General features: G+C 34.7%; 1 protein-coding gene across 1 annotated transcript; it reads left to right on the plus strand.

Annotated features, from left to right (window-relative positions):
* The first annotated feature begins 13,888 nt into the window (after positions 1–13,888).
* On the plus strand, positions 13,889–18,860 carry LOC114296999 (CASP-like protein 3A1). The gene is made up of 3 exons (XM_028241331.2): positions 13,889–14,259; positions 15,548–15,683; positions 18,350–18,860. The coding sequence occupies exons 1-3, from the start codon at positions 13,973–13,975 to the stop codon at positions 18,563–18,565; spliced, it is 639 nt and encodes a 212-aa protein (XP_028097132.2). The 5' UTR covers positions 13,889–13,972; the 3' UTR covers positions 18,566–18,860.
* Positions 18,861–23,240: the final 4,380 nt, after the last annotated feature.

The following is a 23,240-nucleotide window of genomic DNA, read 5'->3' on the forward strand; positions in this document are numbered from 1 at the left end:
TTTTAAACCTGTTTGGACGAGATTGGAAGCATAAAAAGACAAGAAAAAGGCTGGATTAGGGTTCTGAAATTGTTTGGACCTAAAGAGGGAGGCGAGGGTTTGGAAAAGAAGAAAAACAAAAGCTTCAAGGATGTCTCCCATGGTGGTTCTTTCTCCTTCTACCTCCTTCCACTCCTCCATGAGTGGCTAGTCTTCTTTTCTAGTGTTTTGATGAAACCCTAGCCATGTAATTATGCAGTTTTCTTTTTTGATTTTATATTATGTAAGGTTTGAACCATTGTATGGTGTTTTAGAAATTCTTTATATATAATTTTCATTATCTTTTCAAATATTTGACTTTCTGTGATTGTTGAATATTACCCATACATGAGTTTTCTATTCCTTCACATTCAAGGTATGGGACGAACCATGCTACGAGGAACGAGTCGTATCACTACCCTAGTTTAGAGTGAACGAGTCGTATTGCTTGAGATGGTTCGTGCTCGTACATTGAATGTGATAATCTTCTTGTTAAATGCTTTGAGCTTGTAGTTATGAAACATTAATTCGTTCAAACCATAGCATAATTAATTTCAATTGGAAACCCTAATTATGTGGTTAGTGGTGAATTCTCTACCCTAGGATTTTTCCCCAATTTAGTAAATCCAATTTCATTTAATATTGATAATTTAATTCCTTAGTTTACTTTATTTGTTAATTAAATTAGGTTATGATCATTCAATCTTTTTATCAAAATTAATTTAGGAATTTAACAATTAAATTAGTTTAATTTCAGAATAGTCCCTGTGGATCGATACCTGGACTTGCCATTATTCTGATAGAATTTGGTATAGTTTAGTATTTAATTTTGGTGTGTTCAACGACCCATCAAATTTTGGCGCCGTTGCCGGGGACTTCTGGCGAAATTAGTTAATTTAAAGTTACATTCTTATTTTAATTTTTTAGTTTAGGATTTTATGCTTTTGGTGTTGCTAAGTGTGCAGAGTGTTTGAAATTGGAGCTATCATTGAAGTGCAAGCGGAGCGCAGCCGAGTTTAAATAAAAACCGCAGCACTAAAGTGAGTAAACAGAAGCAAACACTCACAAGCAAAGCACCAAAGTGCTAAAACAGAAGTCAAAGCTCAAACAGAGGTTGGGGACAACGTCTACACGTCAACCATCCGTAAGACGAGTAAAGCGTTTTCGTTAAACCGCTGTGAGTATTTCTTCCTTTGGTATTTTGCTTTCATACTTAGTGCACAGAGTCGGAACTTGTTGTGTGTGTTTGGGTAGTGTATGCACGGGCGTCGTTCTTGTCGCCCTGAATTGTGGAGTTTGGACCTTGAACTAGAAAGGACCCTTAGGAGACTTAGGACCTCTGCCCGTATTCCTAGGCTTGAATATTCATACATTGAGCCATTAGAGATGGCAGATCCTAATATCCCGAATGAGCCTAACCGGACACTTAAGGATTATTTTACACCCACTGCATATACATCACCATCATGCATCCAATTGCCCAACACCACTGCTGCTCATTATGAGATCAAGTCCAGCACTATACAAATGCTCCCATCATTCCATGGACTAACTCATGATGACCCTTATAAGCATTTGAATGAATTTCTGGAAATTTGCTCGACAGTAAGGATCCAGAATTTCACGAATGAGGCCTTAATGTTGCGATTGTTTCCATTCTCGTTAAAGGATAAAGCCAAACACTGGCTAAATTCTTTACCGGCTAATTCAATCACAACTTGGGACCAATTACAGCAACGGTTCTTGGAGAAGTATTTTCCTATAGGTAAAACCAACCAACTTAGGCGAGCCATCACAAACTTTGCTCAAATGGATGGCGAGCAATTCCATGAGACTTGGGAAAGACTTCGAGACCTTCTCCAACAGTGTCCCCACCACCAAGTGCCTAATTGGTAACTTGTTCAAACATTTTATTATGGCTTAACTGAGCCACACCGCCAAATGGTGGATTCGTCCTATGGTGGGACATTTATGTCTAAAAATGATGCCGAGGCATGGCAATTGTTTGAGAACCTAAGTGATAATTCCCTTCACCATGCCTCCGCAGCCCGGCAAGTCCGACAACCCATGGTTGGAGCCCCGAAAAGATGGGGCATTTATGAGGTCGGGCAAAACCTAGAGTTAGCCCAACAAGTAGAGGCATTGTCCCGCAAGATGGACCAATTATTAGCTACGGGACATGCTCCTACCCAACATGATCAGCCTCAATTTCACGAGGCATGTGGTATTTGTGCGAGCGCTGCTCATGACTTGAGTGAGTGCCCTTCGGCATCACAATTTCCGGAGTTAGTCCAAGAGCATGTGAATGCGACTCAAGGATTCTCCAACCCGGGTAACAACCCATACTCCAACACATATAATCCGGGATGGAGAAATCACCCTAATTTCTCATGGAGGCCCCCTTCACAAGGCACTTCTTACAATCCTCCACCACCAAGGCAGAATTTTAATAATTTTGCCAACCAATCATCTTACCGACCACCGCAACCGTATAGACCCCCACAACCATACCGTCAACCACAACCCCCGCCTGTTCCTCAGGGCAACTCTGCCTTTGAGACTCAGGTGTTGGAAGTTCTTTCAGAACTTAAGGGGTTAGCACCGATAGTTCACTCCCATACTCACTCTATTGCCAAGATAGAGACCCAATTGGGTCAAATGGCTAACAACATGAATCGGAGAGAGGAGGGAAAATTACCAAGTCAAACTGTGGCTAACCCTAAGGGACAATACGGGACAGAGAGTTCGGGTGGGAATGGTAAGCAACATGAGCAAGTGCAGGCGGTGGTTGCTCTAAGAAGTGATAGGGAGTTAGAGCCTCAATCTGTTGCGTCTGATGTAACTAGAGTTAGGAAGGGTGACCACGGTGGTTCACCAAGTGAGAGCAAGGGTGAGGGGGAAACACTTAAGAGGGATGAGTTAGTCCCTAGCACTCCATATGTGTCTAAGGCACCCTTTCCCCAGTGCCTTGATACACCGTCCCCTTTTAATAAGAAGGCGGCATCTATGGAGGCAATGATGGAGGTCTTTAAACAGGTAAAAATCAACCTTCCCCTGTTGGAGGCGATTAAGCAAGTACCATCATATGCCAAATTTCTGAAGGACCTTTGTACGCAAAAGCGTAAATCTAGGACACATGTGTCCCAAAAGGTCCTACTCACGGAGCAAGTAAGTTCCATCTTGTTGAATGACACACAGCAATGAAGTTTACTTGCAGCAGAAATTGAAGAAGAGGACGTGAAAGTCCTAGAAGACGTCGGCAAGGAGCCAGCCGAGAAGAACGAAGAGGCACTAAAGAAAATCCTCGTCCAGGATGGGGATGAAGAACTTTTATGCAAAATTCAAGATCAAGAACTACTTCTCAACACCAAGTTTTTCCCAAAGCAATGAGCAAGCAGAGGCATCCAACAAAGTAATCCTGGATGGAATAAAGAAGAGGCTGCAGGCAGCAAAAGGAAAATGGGTAGACGAACTACCCAATGTACTCTGGGCATATCAGAATACGCCGAGAAGATCAACTAGGGAAACCACTTTGCCATGTCTTATGGCACAGAAGCAGTCATTCCACTGGAGATCGGCATCCCTGGAATCAGAACCCAAGGGGTAGAAAACAGAACTAATGATGTTCTCTTAGCCCGAGAGCTAAATCTTCTGGAAGAACGAAGGGAGAAAGCTGCAGTTCAGCTTGCAGCATACCAACAACAGCTTGCCAGAGCATACAACAAGAAGGTCAATCCAAGAAAATTTCAGAATGGTGACCTCATCCTAAGGAAAGTTGTCGACAACAAAAAGAATCCCAGAGAGGGCAAGCTTGGCCCAAATTGGGAAGGACCCTACAAGATCATCTCGGTACTGGGAAATGTGGCATACCGGCTTGAAAATAAAGAGGGCAAAGAATTTCCAAGATCTTGGAACACTTGTAATTTGAAATTTTTCTATCATTAGAATTCCTTTGTTCCTTGGCCATTTGCCGAAATAAATAAATAAAGACACATTATGTTTTCAAGATACTTGACATTGTCTCTGGAATACATGTATAATGCGAACCCAAGTGAAACTCAGGCTCACATTAGGGGGCAGAGGGAAGAGAAAAGTATTGTTTAACACTTGTTGAAATTTGTGGACAATTTACAAGTTGGTTAAACCGAAAAGTATTGCTTAACACTTGTTGAAATATGTGGACAATTTACAAGTTAAGTTAAGCTGAGATCATTGTTTAACACTTGTTGAAATTTGTGGACAATTTATAAGTTGGTTAAACCGAAAAGTATTGTTTAACACTTGTTGAAATTTGTGGACAATTTACAAGTTGAGTTAAGCCGAGATCATTGTTTAACACTTGTTAAAATTTGTGGACAATTTACAAGTTGGTTAAACCGAAAAGTATTGCTTAGCACTTGTTGAAATTTGTGGACAATTTACAAGTTAAAGTTAAGCCGAAATCATTATTTAACACTTGTTGAAATTTGTGGACAATTTACAAGTTGGTTAAACCGAAAAGTATTGTTTAACACTTGTTGAAATTTGTGGACAATTTACAAGTTAAGTTAAGCCGAGTTCATTGTTTAACACTTGTTGAAATTTGTGGACAATTTACAAGTTGGTTAAACCGAAAAGTATTGTTTAACACTTGTTGAAATTTGTGGACAATTTACAAGTTAAGTTAAGCCTAGATCATTGTTTAACACTTGTTGAAATTTGTGGACAATTTACAAGTTGAAGTTAAACCGAAGTAATGCATAACGCTTGTTGAAATTTGTAGCAATTTACAAGTTAAAGTTAAGCCGAGATAATTGTTTATCTTCACTTGTTGAAATTTGTAGCAATTTACAAGTTGAAGATAAATCAAAGACAAGAAACTTGCCGAGGTATATCATCGGTTGGCATAACCAAGGTATGTCACCCTGAGAAGGTTACACAAAGGAGGAAGAGTGTACATATGCAGAATATTCTAAGTATAGAATCATGCAAAGACAAAAAAGAAAAGACAGGAGTGCAAGCACTTAGAAAAGAAAAGTTATATTCATTCACCAAAGGGCACGTCGGCCACACAAAAAACATACATTGTTCTAAAAAGATAACGAAGCAACAAAATACAAGTAAGCAAAAGAAGAACATAAAACTAAGGCTCTTCTCCTCCAGATTGTTGAATTTGAAGATCAGATACCACCTCGGCCTCCTTCTCTGCCGCTATCTCGGTGTCAATTTCTTGGAGAGTTTCTTCAACAGTCTTGACCTCAGAAGGGATGTCGGCTGGTGCGATGTCGGGAACAGCTTCCTGGACAACCTCATCGCCTTCTTCATCATAAGTCAAGTCTAGGACTTGCTTATTCTGAAGAGGGGACTTGGCCCCATCAACATCTTTTAATTTTTTAATCAAAGCCTCGTCCTCTTCCTCCTCGGCCTCATCCTCAGCATCAAATTCGCCGATATCTTCACTCGGGGTTGGGGCTGGAGGAAATGGCAAAAGAATGGCATCGGCCTTCCGCAATGGAGAATCATCAAGAACATTAAGCGTTTTAAGAAGGGACATCCAACCAAGGGTGAAACCCTTGTTACATGCCTCCTTCACTTGTGTTTCGTAGGCCTCAGTAACGTCGGCCATACCCTGTGAGTACGCCTTTTCGTCAGCGTCTTTGATTTCAACTTCTTCTGTGGCCAAGGCCTCCTGAAGCTCCTTTTCAGCCTGGGCCATTTTTTCCTCGGCCTCTCTCCTTTGCGATTCAGCCACCTTCCTAATGGCCTCAGCAGCCTCAGCCTTTTCTTCGGCTTCGGTCTGAGCCTTGATGGCTTCCTCAGCTTGGTCTTCCAGCTTCTTCATTTTTGACTGAAAGCCTTTGTTGGTCTTTTGAAGGCTGGAGACCTCCCTCTTCATCTCGGCAAGCCTCTCCCTATTCTCAAAAGACTGCATTAAGAAAGAGTGGGCATGCTGGATGGCCTAAAAAAAAAACAGAAACAAAACAGAGGTATTAAAGAATATTCAAAGTGTGAAATAAAGAGAAAGAAAAATTTACCAAGTTGAAGACGTTTACCTGAACAGAGTGCTGTAACATTAAGGCATAGTTCTCATACTCGCTATACTGGGCGTTCCGCTCCAGGTCACCTGGGAGAAGTAGAGCGGTACTGCGTGTAACGCCGACATTGATATCGTCAGCGCTATCACTTGCCATTACGGGCTTATCCTCTAGGGTGATTTCAAGGGCCCAGGGGGCATCTGGTTTCTTTGACCCCGAAGTCGTTGCAGATAACCTCGGCCTTTTTGATTTAGAGGATTCGGGATGAGGTACTTCGACAGACCTCTTCGAAGGGACAGAGGCAGTTTTCTGACTTGGAGCCAGTTTTGGGGCTGGCAAAGTGTCCTCAGTCTCAACCGGAGTCACTTTCGCCTTCGGTTGAGCTTTCTTAATTCTTTTTGGTTTTTCTGGAGGTTGGGTTTGTGTTGGTTGTTCGTTAATGGATGATGGAATGTTGGCTAGGAGGTCTTTAGCAACTGGCTTTGCGCGACCCATCTCGGCTGTAAGAACAAGACGTCAGCGACGCTTTCTTTGGGATGGTAGAATGGGGTATGGAGCCGAGATCGACGGTTGTTCTACTGGATCAGAGGTTGATCCTTGGTTTGTTCGCGATGTTGATGCAACTGGAAGAGTTGTAGCAGAGGGAGGAGATAAGCTCTTCTTCTTCTTTTTCGTGGGGACGTCGAGGAGAGCTGATTTGTATGTTGGGATAAAGTTGAGAAGCAGGGGTGCCTTTCGCTTCTGAACTGGCAGGTCTAGTAATTTCTTCAAATCCTTACTGGGAACAAAGGATTGGCGAAAGTTTTTTGGCGGCTGAGGAAGAACTGCAAAAGTAAAGACAAAGCAGACATTAGGAAACAGATAAAGTATACAAGACTTTAAAAGTGAAACAAGTATGAATGCAAGGCTCTTACCATTACCCTCTATAAAGACTGATCGTGGGAGAGGGAAGAGGTGGAGGTCTTCATTTGGGGCGAACTCCCAGTTCCCCGTGGTAATGAAATAATCGTCACCAGCTCCCTTGTTGGAGTCTGGGAGGTCGGCTACAATTTTGAATACTGTGGACCTTGGCTTAAGGTAATAAATGTAGCCTTTTTCTTTCAAGTTAAGGCCACACATGGTATAGCAATATTGGATGTCGGCAAGGGTGATCCTAGCGTTTTCCTGTTTAGCTAGGGCTATAATACCATTGATCACACGGTAAGAATTGATGGCCAGTTGCATAGGGTTCAACTTATAGTAATAGAGAACCTCACGAAACAGAATGTTTAGTGGAAGCCGAAGTCCACACTCGATAAAGGCGACTACGGGGAAAAGCCTGGAGTCGGCAGTGGGCATGATGGAGTCATCATCTCTAGCCAACCTCAAATGGACGTCGGCTGGGATCTCAAACTCCTGTTTAAAGTATTCTAGTTTGGAGGGGGTGTTTACCCTATGTTTCCACATACCCATGATATCGTCTTAATCTTAGAAGGTGGACCTCAGAAGATGTTTTTGAAAGGTTATTGGGACATCGGCAAACAATAAGGTAGGTGCAGGTTTCAATTTTTTCCTAAGTTATGGGTTCTACAGACAAATCCCAGACCTAAATCTATGGAAACACGGATTGAAAGCAAGAATCTAGAAAAGATGCAAAAAACAGAAAACAAAAATGAAGTTTCAAAAACAAGAACTGAGATAGGCTATCAAGAACATGAAGAATACAAGAGTATATGGCCAAGAACAGTGGCAAAAGTGCAAAGAAGTGGTGAAACAGTGCGTGTGTTCAAAATGTGGGCAAAGGCAGAATCATGAATAAATGTATTCAGATGTACGATTTATGAATTAAAAAAGCTTGAAACAGTACAGTAATGGCGACAACAAAAAAAGAAGAAACATCAGGGAATTGAAAACGAAAAGAACAGTAGCTTACCAGAAAAAGGAAAGCCGGAAAGGGATTTGCCGATGTCCTACGATGGTTGAAGGAGCAGAAGACCGGTGGAAATCTCGCCGGAAGGGGTGAACGGAAAAGGTTGCAGAGCTTTGGAAGCTTGAGCGATGGAGGGTTTCGAAAGCTAAAGAGAGATAGCAGGAGATTCGAATGAAAAAGTGAAGAGACGGAAAAAAGGGAAAAAGTTTTTGATTAAACAGAAACGGCGGCAAAAGCAATCAATACGCCTAGAAGAACGAGGGCGTCAGACGGCGCACAAGAAGAAAGAGGCAGCTAACAGGCGCGTCACGTGTACGGACTAGTAAGAGGGAAACGAGTGGCTAAAACGGTTGGGTTGAAGTGCATGACAGCTCATGTGCGTAAGAAGGTCCTTAAAAATCTTGATTTTTTAGGGAAAGCAGGTCGGCCTGAAATGAATGATCTCGGCTGTCAAATTTTAAGCCGATTTACTGGAAGAAAATACAGATATAGGTTCCATCACCTCAGAATGCCAAGGTAATAGAACCTAGGGGGCAGTTGTGGGCAATGTTTTAAAAATCGGACCGGTGAGTGAACCGGAAAAATGATTGGGTGGACGGGTCACCCGTTCAACCGTCGGGTTGAACCGGAATCGAATCGTGACGTCATAAATATATTAAAATTATATTTAAATAAAAATATAATTAATAAAATTATAAATTAAAATTTTTAATAATCTTAAATATTTCTCTTAATATTTTTTTTATTAAAAATATATAAAAATATATTTAAAAATATTATTAATTTTAATTTTGGAAGAAGAAATCAAATATTCAATATTCAATATTCCCTCCATATGATTTTAATTCAAATAATTTGATTGAAAGAAGAGCAAAAATTTTGGAGGGATATCAAAATTTTAAGTTTCCCTCCAATAGATTTCTTGAGTTTTTTGGAAGAATTTTTTTCTTATAAATAGATAGAGGCTTTCACAATAATTTCAAGCTCTCAATAGGATTCCTCACAAGAGGAGACCCTTAAAAGAGAGTTTCCAATTAAATTTTTATTATATATATATAATAAGAAAGAAAGAAAAAAAAAAAAGTTCGTTTTTATCAACCCGGTGAACCGAAACTGGGTCGACCGGTTCGCCGGTCCGCCCGCCGATTTTCTCGGTTCTCCCAAAATAGGCCAGTTTTCCACTATGACCGGTTCTGTGGGTGTACCTGGACCGGTCGGCGGTTCAACCGGTTGAACCGGCCGGTCCGGTCCGGTTTTTAAAACCATGGTTGTGGGGATGTATTTTCTGAATACCAACACGTGGCAAGGTGACGCCGACGTGTTAGCCGAGGTGCCACATGTCCTGGTTGTGATGCCGAGGTTATCTCGGCATGGCCGAGGTTTTCTCCGAAGATATCGGAATCCGAGATAAATGGATAAGGGGCAGGAGTCCTAGAGTAAAAAGGAAACTTTGCTAAGATAAGGATAAAGCTCTTAGGGAGTTTATCTTTATCTCTTGTGAAATCCAAAGTAAGCACTGAATGGGAGTCCATAGAAGTCAAGCTTCTATTGGGACTAGGTTTATGTTGGCTATAAAAGAGAGGCACCCCCATGGGTCTAAGGTATGTTTTTTATGCTTAAGCTTGTGAGTTTAACACTTGATTATCTTTGAGAGATATACTGACTTGATCGTCGTAGTGCCCCCGGGTGGTTGAACCACCGCCGGAGACTTCTCTTTCTGTTACAGGTTAGCTAGAGGCCATTTATTCTGCCAGTGCTTTTCCAGCTGATTACTAGGCGGGCAGTGTGGTCAGAAAATCACTCACACAGTATGTATATGTATATGTATATGTATATGTATGCATTGCAAGTTTAGTTTTGTCTGAGAATCCCTTGATTTTCGTAGTGAAGAAGACATGACATCTCATGTTCTGACTCGAGTTCACAGCGTTGTTTTTTTTTTTTTGGTTCATAGAGTTCTGCAAATGGGTTTTTTTTTTTTTGGGAACAGACAAAGTGGGTTTGATTCATGAAGTTGAAGAAGAAAAAGAAGAGATTCATCAAACCCAGCAAGAAAAAAAAAAAAGTTTCAGAGAATGAATTAAAAAATCAAACCCAAATTAGAGAAAGAGATGAGAGGTGAGAGTGCAGAGAGTGTTTGAATAGAGATAGAGAGGAGTGGAGAGGAAAGGAAAGGAAGAGAGGAGAGAAAAAATGTTCTGACCACTCGAGTCAAAAATTCTCGAGCTACTAATCTTTTCCATATTCAAATTTCTATTCGAAATGAACCTTTATAAAAGGAAAATGAGTGGGAGCACTAATTAGTGCCACCACTAATAATGTGGCATTGGGTACAGTGTTGTTGTGTCTGTTTGATTTTTTTTTTTTTTTTATAAATGGATGCCACATCATTAATGATTGCTTTAAAATATCAGTTTTAGTGGTCTCTATCATTGCCCTTTATAAAAATACAGAAAAAATTTGCAGTGTACCTGACCCACGTGTTGTTTGGAGTCACGGACAATCAACTGTAGTCAAGGGCGTTGTACCTGACCCACCTGTTGCTTCGCCACGTGTCTCCTGCATAGGACGGCCCGGTAACCCACGCATTTTTCCGACCCGCTTTCCTACGCTTTTGCTTGTTTAGAGTGTACTAAAATATATATTTTTTATTTTTTAGGGTCATATTATCTGTTTATTTTTTTGTATATTTTTTTTTATAAAAAATCAAAAAATATATTTATTTAGATCATTCTAAACAAACCGTCCTGGATTGTTTGGGATGTGCTATATGAATGCACTTCTTAATTTTTTAGTTAAAAAAGTAGAAAAAATATATATATATATATATATATATATATATATTTGGGATAACTTTTTTACTTTTTATGAAAAGATGTGTAATAAAATATTATAATAAAATCAAAATGATCATTCTACTCTTGTTGACTTTTTGATTTTTGGTAATTGAATTCAAAAAGTAAAATAATAATTTTGTCCTCTAAGCTTCCTTCGCAAGCTTCTCCCAAATAGTATGGATTTTTTTGACTTTTTGAATTTTTGACTTTTGTAAGTTAACAAGGGTAATTCCGAGAATATAATTAAAAGTTGATTTTTTTTATTTTATTTTTTAAATGTATAAAAAATATGAGAAATATTGTGACCCAAAATAAGTTAGATTTTTTACTTTTATCTAACTTTCCAAAAGAGGCATCAATTTGATAGAGACTATTTGAATTTAGTGGATGTTTGACATGTTTTAGCACACTATATTATTTAAATCGCATTATATCTCTACCACTTCAATTAAAATTCAACTCATATTTTACGTTTTTTTTGTAAAAAATCAAAAAGTATACTAATTTAGCCCTTCCCAAACAACCCCTTACTAGGTTTTCGTTTGATATGCCAGGTTTTTTTTTTTTTTTTTGGCTATTTTAGTCATAAAAAGACAAAATAGACTTTTTATTTTTATAAGACAAACTATCATATCCAACCTATAATCATTTCATTTTTTCTCTCACAAAATTCAAAAAAGTCAAAAAATCTATTCCAAACGAGACTTTTTAGCCTCAAGTTAAAATAGTCAAAAAGTCAAAAAGTCAATCCACATATCAAACAAACCCTAGGCATATTGTTAGTCAAATCCCGATTATCTAAACTATTCATATTTTATGATTTATTAACAATAATAAATATATATATATATATATATATATATATATAATTAAGATAATTTGATTTTAGTAATTATAGTCTTATTTGGCATGTGTTAAAACAATACATTATTTTATTTAGATTTCTTGAATTATATTTGTCGATTATTTTTTTAAGACAAATATAATTAAAATATATAATTAATAAAATTCAATCATCTTGATTATTTATATATTTATTATTCTTAACGAATCATAAAACGATTTGATTGGAGTCATGATGATTCAGATTATCAAAATTGACTTACAATAAAACCTACTTTTAAAAGTAAATTAAAAGTTATTTTTATTTTTATTTTTTTTAAAAACACACAAAAGAAATAATATGAAACGAAAAATTAAATAATTAACTTTTAATCTAATTGTGAAAAGGCTCAGAGCATTAGCATCAGTATCTTCAAAATAACAAAAAATTAAAATATAACTAATAAATCATCAAATTTTTCCTCCATCAGTCTTAACAATTTTTTTCTAAATTAACTTTTTGTTAAATTTGCTACAGTAATTCCTTTGACGAAGCGAGCAACTGTTCATCGCTAAAACATGTGATTTGGGTGTATCTGGACATCCGTTCGGAAGTCCGGCCGGTCAACCGGTCAATGGCAATTTTTTTTTTTTTTTTTTTTTTGTACATTTCCTCTAGTTTTACCTTTTGTAAAACATAAGAAGTGTTTAGTTGATAGCTCGTTAATTTAATTATAAAAAAAAAAAACAAATATTTTAAAAATAGAGAGTTTGATGCAGTGGATGACTAGCTAAAATAGAAAAATGACTTTTTAAGTTATAATTTGACTAAAATTTTGAAGAGACTGATACTGATGCTCTTATGAATACTCTCTCAAGTTAGATTTTTAAAGAAGCCAAACCCTTTAGCATCCACACTAGTCTCTTCAAATTTTTAGTCAAATTATAACTTAAAAAATCATATTTCTATTTTAGCTAGTCATCTGACTGTATCAAACTCTTTATTATAACTCAAATCTATTAAAATATTTGCTATTTTTTTGTTATTAAATTGATGAGCTGTCAGGAAAACAATTTCTATGTTCCTTGTAATGGTAAAATAGGAGGAAATGTATTTAATAAAATAAAATAAAATTTACCGTTGATTAGCCGGACTTCCGAGCAGACATCTGGTAATACATAAAAAATTGAAAGCCTATGAACAGTTTCTCGTTTCATTAGGGGAGGTACTATAGCGTTAACAAAATGAATGAAGGCTATAGCGAAACTGATGGATCACATATTCACAACTTTTGCTCTCCACATAGGCTAATGTTGATGTTGATGCTCTTACAAGGCCTTTTTGGTAAGAGATTAAAAGAATTTTTTTTTTAACTTTTAACTTTTAACTTTTAATTTTTTTTATTATATAATATTCAGTGTGTTTGTTTTTAATTTTCTGAATTCAGTTTTTTGAAAATTAAGTTTTTTTATTGTTTGTATTTTTTTTTATTTTTAGTGAATATTTTAAAAAATGCAAATTTTTTTTTTTACTTTTTTATATACACCTTAATTAGATGTATTTAAATAATAAAATATTTATGAAAAAATATTTTAAAAAATTGATAAATACACAAAAATATAAAAAAATTATTAATTTTTTTAAAAATATTTTTGATATGTAGTGAATTTTTTTATAGATTTTTTGATAAATATTATACTTTTTAAATGTATTTATGTTAGATGTATCTAAAATTTTTTAAAAATTATTTAAAATATTTAAAAAAATTCATTAAAAACAAAAAAATTCCAAAAAATAAAACGTAAAATTTTCTGAAATCAAAACCAGACAAACTGATTATCCCTTTACTTTTTAAAACATTTTTTCAAAAGGGAAAGGCCAAAAATAAAACTAAAAAAACCAATTTTTAATCTCCCAATGCCTAGTAACTCGAATTTTCATGACTCGAACGACTCAAAACGATATCATTTTAATACATTTAAATTATTTAGGGCACACAAATTCAATTTACCAAATATTTTTCTTTTAAATTATTTTTAAAAACAACCCTAAAATAAAACCCGACTTCCACTGCTTTCTCTGTCTCGACTCGAGCAAGCACTCTGTGCCTACGTTTGGGAAGAAAATTTTGGGGTTTTTTTTGGGCTATTTTAGCCACAAAAGATAAAATAGGTTATTTTAGCCACAAAAAACAAAACATCACATCCAACCCATAATCATTACACTCTTCTCTCACAAAAAAAGTCAAAAAAGTCAAAAAAAACAAAAAAGCCTTTCCCAAACCAAGCTTTTTAGCCCAGGCTAAAATAGTCAAAAAAGCCAAAAAGCCAAACCACTTCTGTATGTAGAACGGACCAGAGAGAGAGAAACAATGATGAACGGACTAAAGACGCCGGCGGCGGAGATAGGGATACAACTAGCGGAGACGAAGGTGGTGGAGAGTGGGCCAATGAGCGGCCCACTGGTCTCGGCGGCTCGTACTGACCGGAGCATTCGGCGGAAACTTGACGTGACTCATGCAGTTCTGAGGGTGGCTTGCCTTTTGGCCTCCGTGACCGCTCTCTCTCTCATGGCCACTGCCGAAGAATCTGCCACCGTCTCCATCTTCGGATTCAGCCTCCCTGTTTACTCCAAGTGGTCCTTTTCCGACTCATTCGAGTAAGATCTCATTAACCTCCTCCAAACTACTGAAATGCCATTCCATTTCTCTCAAATCTTATTATTGGTTTTGAGTTTTCAACAGTTTTTTTTTTTAAAAAAATAAAATATTGTAGTCATTTTTTTAAAAACTATTTTTAAAACCAAACAGAGAAATCTAACTCGATTGAATTAGTTTTTGATTCACTCCGTTTAGTTGCTGAAAAATGTTTTGGGACATTGTTTTTTCTCTCGTAATTTCTCCGTAGCCAAACAGACCTAAAATACGCGGTTCTGATCAAAATGGACCGGCAAACGTGGAATCTTGTAATTCTTAATTTGCCGTGTTATGGTGGATTGTTGAGTTTTAAATTGATGATATTACCCTTGGGGTTGATGATTTTCAAAAGTTTGGAAAATGCAAAAAATAAAGTTGTTCACACACTTTTAAAAGTTTACCAACCAATCACAATATTTGATTGGTTGAAAACAAATTGAGTTGAACGGAGTAATATATTGTTAAAGATTGATTTAGTAATTAAATGAATTTAAAATTATGTTCAAATTTAATTTGTTGATTTACATACTGATACTAGCAGATCTTGAAAACTAACCATTTAAAATTTTGTTCAATTTTGATTTGTTTACATATCACTCTCAAGCTCGTTAATGAGCTAAACACGAGTCGAACTCAAGTTTGTTTAACCACCCTAATTTGAAATGGTGAATCCAGAAGAGTATTGATCCCATCTAACTTGTGTACCCTTTTGTTTTTGAATGTCAAAAAAGTGTTTTATTCACATTCTTTGAAAGAGTGAACAAAATACGTACTTTGATAGATTGAACAAAATTGAACTCCTTGGGATTTCCAACTTCATCGAAATTCAACGTATAGAAACTCACACCCGTGAGTGAATTAAGCTTATCTTGTGATACTCGGATATACAAACTATTGCTGAGGGACTTCGGAACAAATATTGAGTGCAATTGTGTCACTGTTAAAAATACATTGTAAACGAAATTCAATGGATAATTCTTTTTCTTGCTAATATAATCTAATCATACTTCTTATTGATTAGTGAAACCCCCAAGTGATATAACAGTTGTACTGAATATTTACTCATGATTTGAGAATGTGGGTCATTTTTTATGTTGCTTAGGTGAAGTTCATTGAATAGGCGTGATAATCTTCAAACAGTTGTTACGTTTACATTTTATATTTGATGCTGTTGGAAGACATTACATAGTTTAGAAATGTTTTTTGAATGACAAAGGAGTTGAAATCTGTCAAATTCGTGCCCGAAAACAGGTATCTGGTTGGAGTTTCGGCAGCTGTTGCAGCTCACTCCTTGCTTCAATTGCTCATCAGCGTCTTGAGGCTGCTGAGGAATTCTCCAGTGATTCCTTCTCGGAATCATGCGTGGATTATTTTTGCTGGGGATCAGGTAAAGTGGTTTCTCCTTGTTCAAAAGTTAAGATCTTTAGAGTAATTAGTCCTTGCAAAGATGGGTAATCTAGATTGCCTTTAATTCATATCTTTGATTGCCTTTAGTTCACCTTTATTCTATGTCCCCACTCCCAGTCCTGTCATTACTCTTTTTGTGAATTGCATATTCCTTACAAGCGACAAGGAATACATACAAAGATTTCACACTGCATACTGGTTTTAGAAAAAGAGACTAGGAACAGAACTTGATTGTGGTATGCCAGTATCATCTAATGACCTGACACTTCCGTTTTTTTTATCTATCTTACTTTTTTATGATGGAGCTGTAAATAGAGGTATGTGGAAGAGTGTCAGAAGATACCCTCTACATGTAGGTTGTGTTTAGATTAAGGATTTGAGGAGGGAAAGGAAAAAAGGAAGAGAATATATCAAAAAAGGACATTTATAGGACAATACAGTTCCTAGTGAATGATTTGGTAGAGGATTTCTCCTGCAACACTTTATTTTTTACATTCATAGGGAACTATACCAAAGAAAGGACATTTATCTATGAAATTAGGTGTGGCAGTTACCCCTAAGCTTTATAGTGTTTTCTTTAAATATATAAGTACGTTATATGTGATAATTGGGATGTATTAACCTACTTAGCTCATCCAAATTTATTTGTGGCTTCAAAGTTATGTTTGGATGTTAAATATTTTCGGAAAAATAACTTTCAGTTTTCATTGTTTGGATGCACTTTCTCTGGCAAAACAGGAGAGAAGACACAAAAGGATAGAAGAGAAAATACAATAAAAGACAGTGATGTCTCTCTTTGTTTGGATAATTCAGGAGAGAAATGAAAAAAGAAAAAGAAAAAAAAGGAGAGCTGGTTATTCTCTCCTTTCGCTTAGCAAAGATTAAAAAAATAGAAGAGAAAATATAAGAAAACTTTATAATGTGAGTAATAGGGGTGAGCATGGTCCGGATTGGACCGGATTGGGATAAAACCAGGACCAATCCGTTATTTACGGTTCCTAAAAAATTGGAACCAATCCAATCCGTTTAAATCATGGAACCAATCCGAACCAATCCATTTAAATACGGATTGGATCGGTTTAGGACCACGGATTCACATAATTAAATAACAAAAATATATATATAACACTTGAATTTCATAAAAATATAAACATAGCGCTATATTAGTTCCATAATAGCAACATGTTTTTCTATAATAACGACATACTGTTCTAGAATTTAAACAACCATAAGAAAACTGGTTTCACCATAAGTATTTAGACCATTGCAAATTAAAACTTAAAACTAACAAACAAAAGTAATAAAAGAAGATATTATACGATTTTAGGTTTGAGTTTAGATTTTACATAGAATAAGAAAAGATACTATGGGGGAATGTATAATAAAAATATAGACTATTTGTATACGGTCCGGATCGGTTCCAATCCGGAACCGTGGGATTCAATCCGGAACCAATCCGTGAACTACGGATTTTTAATTATTCAATCCGGAACCGAACCACGGATTCAAAAAACCAATCCAAACTTATCGGATTGGACTGGACTGGATCGGATTACGGATTTCACGGATTCCTTGCTCAGCCCTAGTGAGTAAGAAAGGCAAAAACAAAACCAATTCTCATAATAAAAAAAAATAATAATAAAAACTGGGAACTAATAACTCCATATTCTCTCTCCAAAATTTTCAATTGAGATTCAAAGATTGGGTTTTAAGGGAGAACTCTTTTCTCCATTTATCTCCTATTAAGCCATCTAAATGGGTGATTTAGGAGGAGAGACTCTATTTTCTCTAAAAATCGTCCAATCCAGATGAAACATCACTGAAGATCTTTCCTGTAAAATATTCTAAAAGCATATGAGGGAAGGGAACAGTACGGAATGACCATATATCAGCTAGACTTGAACACCAACAGCAGCATCTCTGATAAGATCACTATTTTAGCAACACCAGCAACCACTTTTGATGTTTGTGACAACTTCCCAAGGATGGAAACTACTTTCCCATGGCTTCATGAATTTCTATATCAATGTTTGTTGGGACTTGTTTCTTTCTTATAAAAAAATATGGAGTTGGTTTGTTTGAATTGATTGGTGATCTTCCTTCAGTTTTCCGGTTTCCCTCTGTGGCCATCCACTTTCAGTTGGAATCTATGTGTATGCTTCAACTCGCACTTGTCTGGCAACTGTTCGATAACATGTGTTAACCAAATGTTATTTTTACTTGTTCAAAAAAAAAAAAAAAGAAGTTATTTTCCAGAGAAATATTTCAAAATTTTAACAAAACACTATAAATAGAAAAAATAATTTTTCATGTAAATTTTTTGACATAAAATAATTTCCGAAGTATGGCATTTTATATACTTCCAAACAAGCAGAGCGACCAATGAAGGAAATTCCAAAAATGCCCTCTCGATATTCATAGCATTCCCTTTTAAGTATTTGGTATTTGGTGTTTGGTGTATGAGTAGCAGTAAATTGCATAAGCAATAATTTGTTGAACAATAGCCAAACCAAAATTTCGGGTCTTTTCTTCTCTGCATGCCACCAATGGGGGCTGCATTTGTAAGACTGAACGACTTGAGATTCTTTTTTCCTATGTCTCCGGTGTCTTTGCACAAGGGCTTGATTTTATCGGATATTGTTGCAGGCGTTTGCATATGCAATGATGAGTGCTGGATCAGCTGCATCAGGTGTCACCAACTTGAACCGCACGGGAATCAGACATTCGGCTCTACCAAATTTCTGTAAGCCCTTGCATAGCTTCTGCGATCGTGTTGCTGTTTCCATAGCCTTCACTTTCATCAGCTGGTTCTTGCTCGCTGCCTCAGCTGTTGTTGACGTAATTTGGCTATCCAAGTACTGACTTGCTGCGCATCCTACACTGGGTCGCTCATCTTTTATGAATCTATGTTTTAGGTGTTGTCCGAATTGTTTTTATCTCATAATTATCCGAATGGTTAATTATCTCTGCTTATGGAAGCAAGTTCAGCAAACTAGGGTACTGTGTTCTCTGCAAAGAACAAAATGGCCTTTCTGGTTTGTGATCCGAGTGGGTTGTACATCGATCGTTAGGCAATAGGATCAAAGACATGTAGATTGAACTTGAATCTAGATTATCTAAGTTGATTGAGATTGAAATTGAATCTAGATTATCCGATTCATGAAACATTCAAGGATCATTGAGAAACAAGATCTAACTTGATTTTGTAGAAGAGATGTGAATAGTTATACAGTATCCACAAATAAAGCTTGGAATGAACCAGTTTTGTAGTTGGTCTATTTTGAGAATTGAAAAGACAGCATTGTATTCAAATTTCACTGTTTCTCTCTGTATAAAAAATAAGTACATGATCAAAATCTCTGATAATTGAGTGCCATTTTGGGAACATTTTGTCTAAAAACGCAAGTGCCAAAAATGCTAAAAAATTGGTTTGGCAAGTGCTAAAAACGCAGGTGTAAAATTACAAATTAGGGTTTATGAAAAAAAATAAAAAAATAAATTTTTTATGTTGGGTAAAGGTATTTTGATTATTTTAATTTGATTTGACATCATAAATAAATATTAAATTAAAAAGCAAAAAATTAACTTTTTACTAATTTTTCAAATTACTTTTTTTTTTGAGGACTCCAAATCACTTTTCAAAAAGCTAAAAAGCTTAGTAAAAAGGCAAAAATTAACTTTTTACCAATTTTTCAAACACCCGGATTGTCTTTAGACTATAAACATGTTCACCTATATAAGATGCACTGAACATAACGTCAACACAAAAAAACAATCGGTTAAGAATAATACTATACAAATATAATTGTATACCAAACATTTATACACGATGATTTTATGTTCTCTATTTTAAAACCAATCCTTGAAGAAAATTTTTAAATGTATATTATTTCCTTGGCAAAATTTTAATTTTGAAAGGAAAATAATATTTGGTTTGAGTTTTCTAAAAACACTTTTTAGAAAATTCTATTTTCTATTTTCTAGCTTTTCGTTTTTTTTTTGTTTTTATTGAATTTTTTAAATATTTTAATCAATTTTTTTAATTTTTAGACATACTTAACATAAATACATTTTAAAAGTATAATTTTTGTGAAAAAAATATTTTAAAAATTCACTAAACCAAAAATACAAAAAAAAAAAAAAAATGAATATGCAGCACATTTTTCATATTTTTGTGTATTTATTAATTTTTTAAATATTTTTTCACAAATATTTTATTTTTTAGACACATCTAACTAAGATGCATATAAAAAAGTAAAAAAAAATCCTTCAAAATTTTAAAATATTAACTAAAAATAAAAAAATACGAAAAATAAAATACTCAATTTTCAAAAATCTTAATTCAGAAAACTCAAACCAAACACATCAGTTTTTGTGTCTCCTGAATAGATCAAAATAGAAAAGTAATTATTTTATTCAAATGAAAATAAAATTTCAAATTAAATGAGAACCTAATTGATGAAAGGTAAAAAAATTAAATAAGTGAATTCGTAATATTTAAAATTTTATTATTTTCTCACAGCATGCATCCTAACTAAATTAAATGAATTGAATAATATTGATACTATAATTTTATTACTAAGACCATCTTCAACGGTTCATCAAAGTTGACATCAAATTTAAAATTTGATAAAAAAGTTAGGGTGTGTTTGATTGGGGGGATTAGGAGGGGGGACTATCCACTATTTGGATTGTAATCCAAATAGTGCACCTTATCCGTCGTTTGATTTTTTTTTAGTCCGGCGGACTCCATGTCCGGCCGGACTCCATGTCCCCCATATGGGGGACTATCCTGTCCTGGGGGGGGACAGAAAGTGGGGGACTAATCACTGTTTGGATTATATGCGAAAATGACCATTTTGACCCTCTACTATTTAATTATGTATTATATTTAATAAAATTCAATAAAATTTAAATGTCTCAATTTAAAAATAAAATAATTTTATTTAACTTTTTATTAATTTTTTATTTATTTAATTTTTTAAAATAATTTTTTATAGATATTTTATTGATGTTTTATTTTAAATTTTGTTTATGTTTTATTTAATTTCATTGTTTAAATTTAATAGATGTTTTAATAGGTGTTTTATTTAAACAATTAAATGTTTAATTTCAACAATAAATAATTTCATTTATTTAAATTATGTTTTATTTAAACATTTAAACATTTGTACATCAACATGTTTTTTAAATTATTTCAACATCTGTACATCAACATGTATATTTATTTAACATCTATTAAATTATGTTTTAATACGTCAACATTTGATTACATCTACATTTGTTAATTGTTAATTACATCAACATTTGTTAATTTTTTAAACATAATCTATACATTAACATTTATTTAATTGTTAATTGTTAATTTTTTAAACATAATCTGTACATCAAAATAATTTCAATGTTAATTGTTTAAATAAAAATTTAAACATTTAACCATTAGTATGTTTAATTTCAACAATAAATTTTTATTTGTTTAAATAAAAATAATCTATACCAGTCAAATTTTTTTATCAATATTAGTATGTTTAAATATCTTTAAACAAAATTTAACCATTAGTATGTTTAATGTTTACTAAAAATAATTAAAATATTAAAGATATGTTTAATATTGCTATTACATAGTAAACAATTGAAAAAGGGTAAAATAGTCTTTTGTTCATTTATCCTATCCAGTCCGTCCAACCAAACGTTGGATTCACTGAAAATAGTCCTATCCAGACATCTAATCCCATGAAAAAACAAACACAGGATACATATCCAATCCGACCAAATAGTCCGGGGGATTCACAGTCCCAGGATTCAAGTCCGATGGATTCTAATCCCCCATTTTCCAGTCCGTCCAATCAAACACACCCTTACTGTTTGGTGCTCCAACGGTTGCACCAAATCGATATCAAAATGAGATTTCACCAAACAATTCATCAAACTGAGGACAGAATACTGATTTCATCAAAACACTGTTTGTGGCCGTTGGGGAAGACCAACCGGTCAACCAGCCGGTTGCCCGGCCAGTTGACCAATTAGTCGACCGCCAAAAGGTTCAAACAGTTCCAAGAAAAGGTTCAAACAGTAAAAAAAAAAAAAAAAAAATATTTGCCTTATCGGTTGACCAGCCGGTCGACCACTAAAAGGTTCAAAAAGTTCAAAAAAAAAATAAAAAAATAAAAAAATTTCGCTTAACCGGTCGACTGGCCGGTCGACCAATCGGTTGTCCCGGCGCAAATTTGATGAAAGTTCACTGTTGGAGCGAGTGATATCAGATTTGGTAAAATGGATCATTTTTTACTCAGATTTGATGAAAAAAGAAATGCACCGTTGGAGATGCTCTAATAATAAGTCAGTTCAATAATGAGAGGCCTACAATATTATTATTATTTTTTTTGCCAAATTTCTGTCAGATAATGTTACAATAAAATTTGAACAACTTAGGTTGTTTAGTAACTTATATTTTAGTTGATTTTTTAATTTTTTAATTATTTTAGTCTGACTAAAAAAGTTAATTGGCTTTTTTATGTAGTTGATTTGATAGTTATGAAAAAAAAATAAAATGATTATAATTTAAATATGACATTTTATTTTAATTTTTTAACTTATGTCATTTTTGGCTTGTTTTGAGCACTATGTTAATTTTTTTTTTTAATTTTTTTTAAAAAAATATATAAAAAAATAAAAAATGGATGTAACCTAAAAAAATTAAAAAATTCAAAAAAAAACTTTTAATCCAATGGCTAAAACAAACCTTTGAGTATTTTAGCTAAAAACAAAAAGTCACCAAGCTAGCTTCCTAAACACCCCCTATTACTTTACTCAATAAATATATATACATCATAAAAATAAAAAATTAAAAAAAAATAAAAAACTATTCGAATTTGTAATTGATTTGATAAAATTTTTGTTAAATCAAATTTAAAAATATTTTAAAATTTATAAAAATTTTAAGTTCAGCTTAAATGACTTCATCCTCAACATGGTTTTCATACCCGGACCGGCCCGGCCGGTCGAACCGGGAACCGGTCCCCTCTCCGGTCCGGAAAACCCTCCAGACCCGGGGTTGGCCAAAAACCGGTGTTATTAGTGAAAACCGGAATAACCGGTGGTGCAACCGGGAAAACCGGTGAACCGATTCCGGTTCGGTGGACCAACCCGGTTGATTTTTTTTTTTTTTTTCTTTCTTTTTTTCTTTCTTTCTTATATATATATATATATATATATATTATATCAAAATTTTGACTAAAAATTCTTACTTCAAGAGTCTCCTCTCATGAGGAGGAGTCTCATTGGAAGCTTGAAGAAATAATGAAAGTCTATTCCTATTTATAGGAAAACAATTGTTCAAAGAGAACCTAAAAATTGAATGTGGGATTCAATCAAATTGTTTGAATCATATTTGATTGGAGGGAAAGTTGAAAATTTTATTTCCCTCCAAAATTAAATCTAGCATTCAATCAATTTGTTTGGAGGGAATGTTAAATTTTTTTAATTTCTTTAAAACTAGTGACTTTTTTTTAACAATTATGACTTTATTAAATATTAT

Source organism: Camellia sinensis, chromosome 15 (assembly GCF_055761805.1).
Source record: "Camellia sinensis isolate YWXY chromosome 15, ASM5576180v1, whole genome shotgun sequence".
Taxonomy (NCBI): Eukaryota; Viridiplantae; Streptophyta; class Magnoliopsida; order Ericales; family Theaceae; genus Camellia; species Camellia sinensis.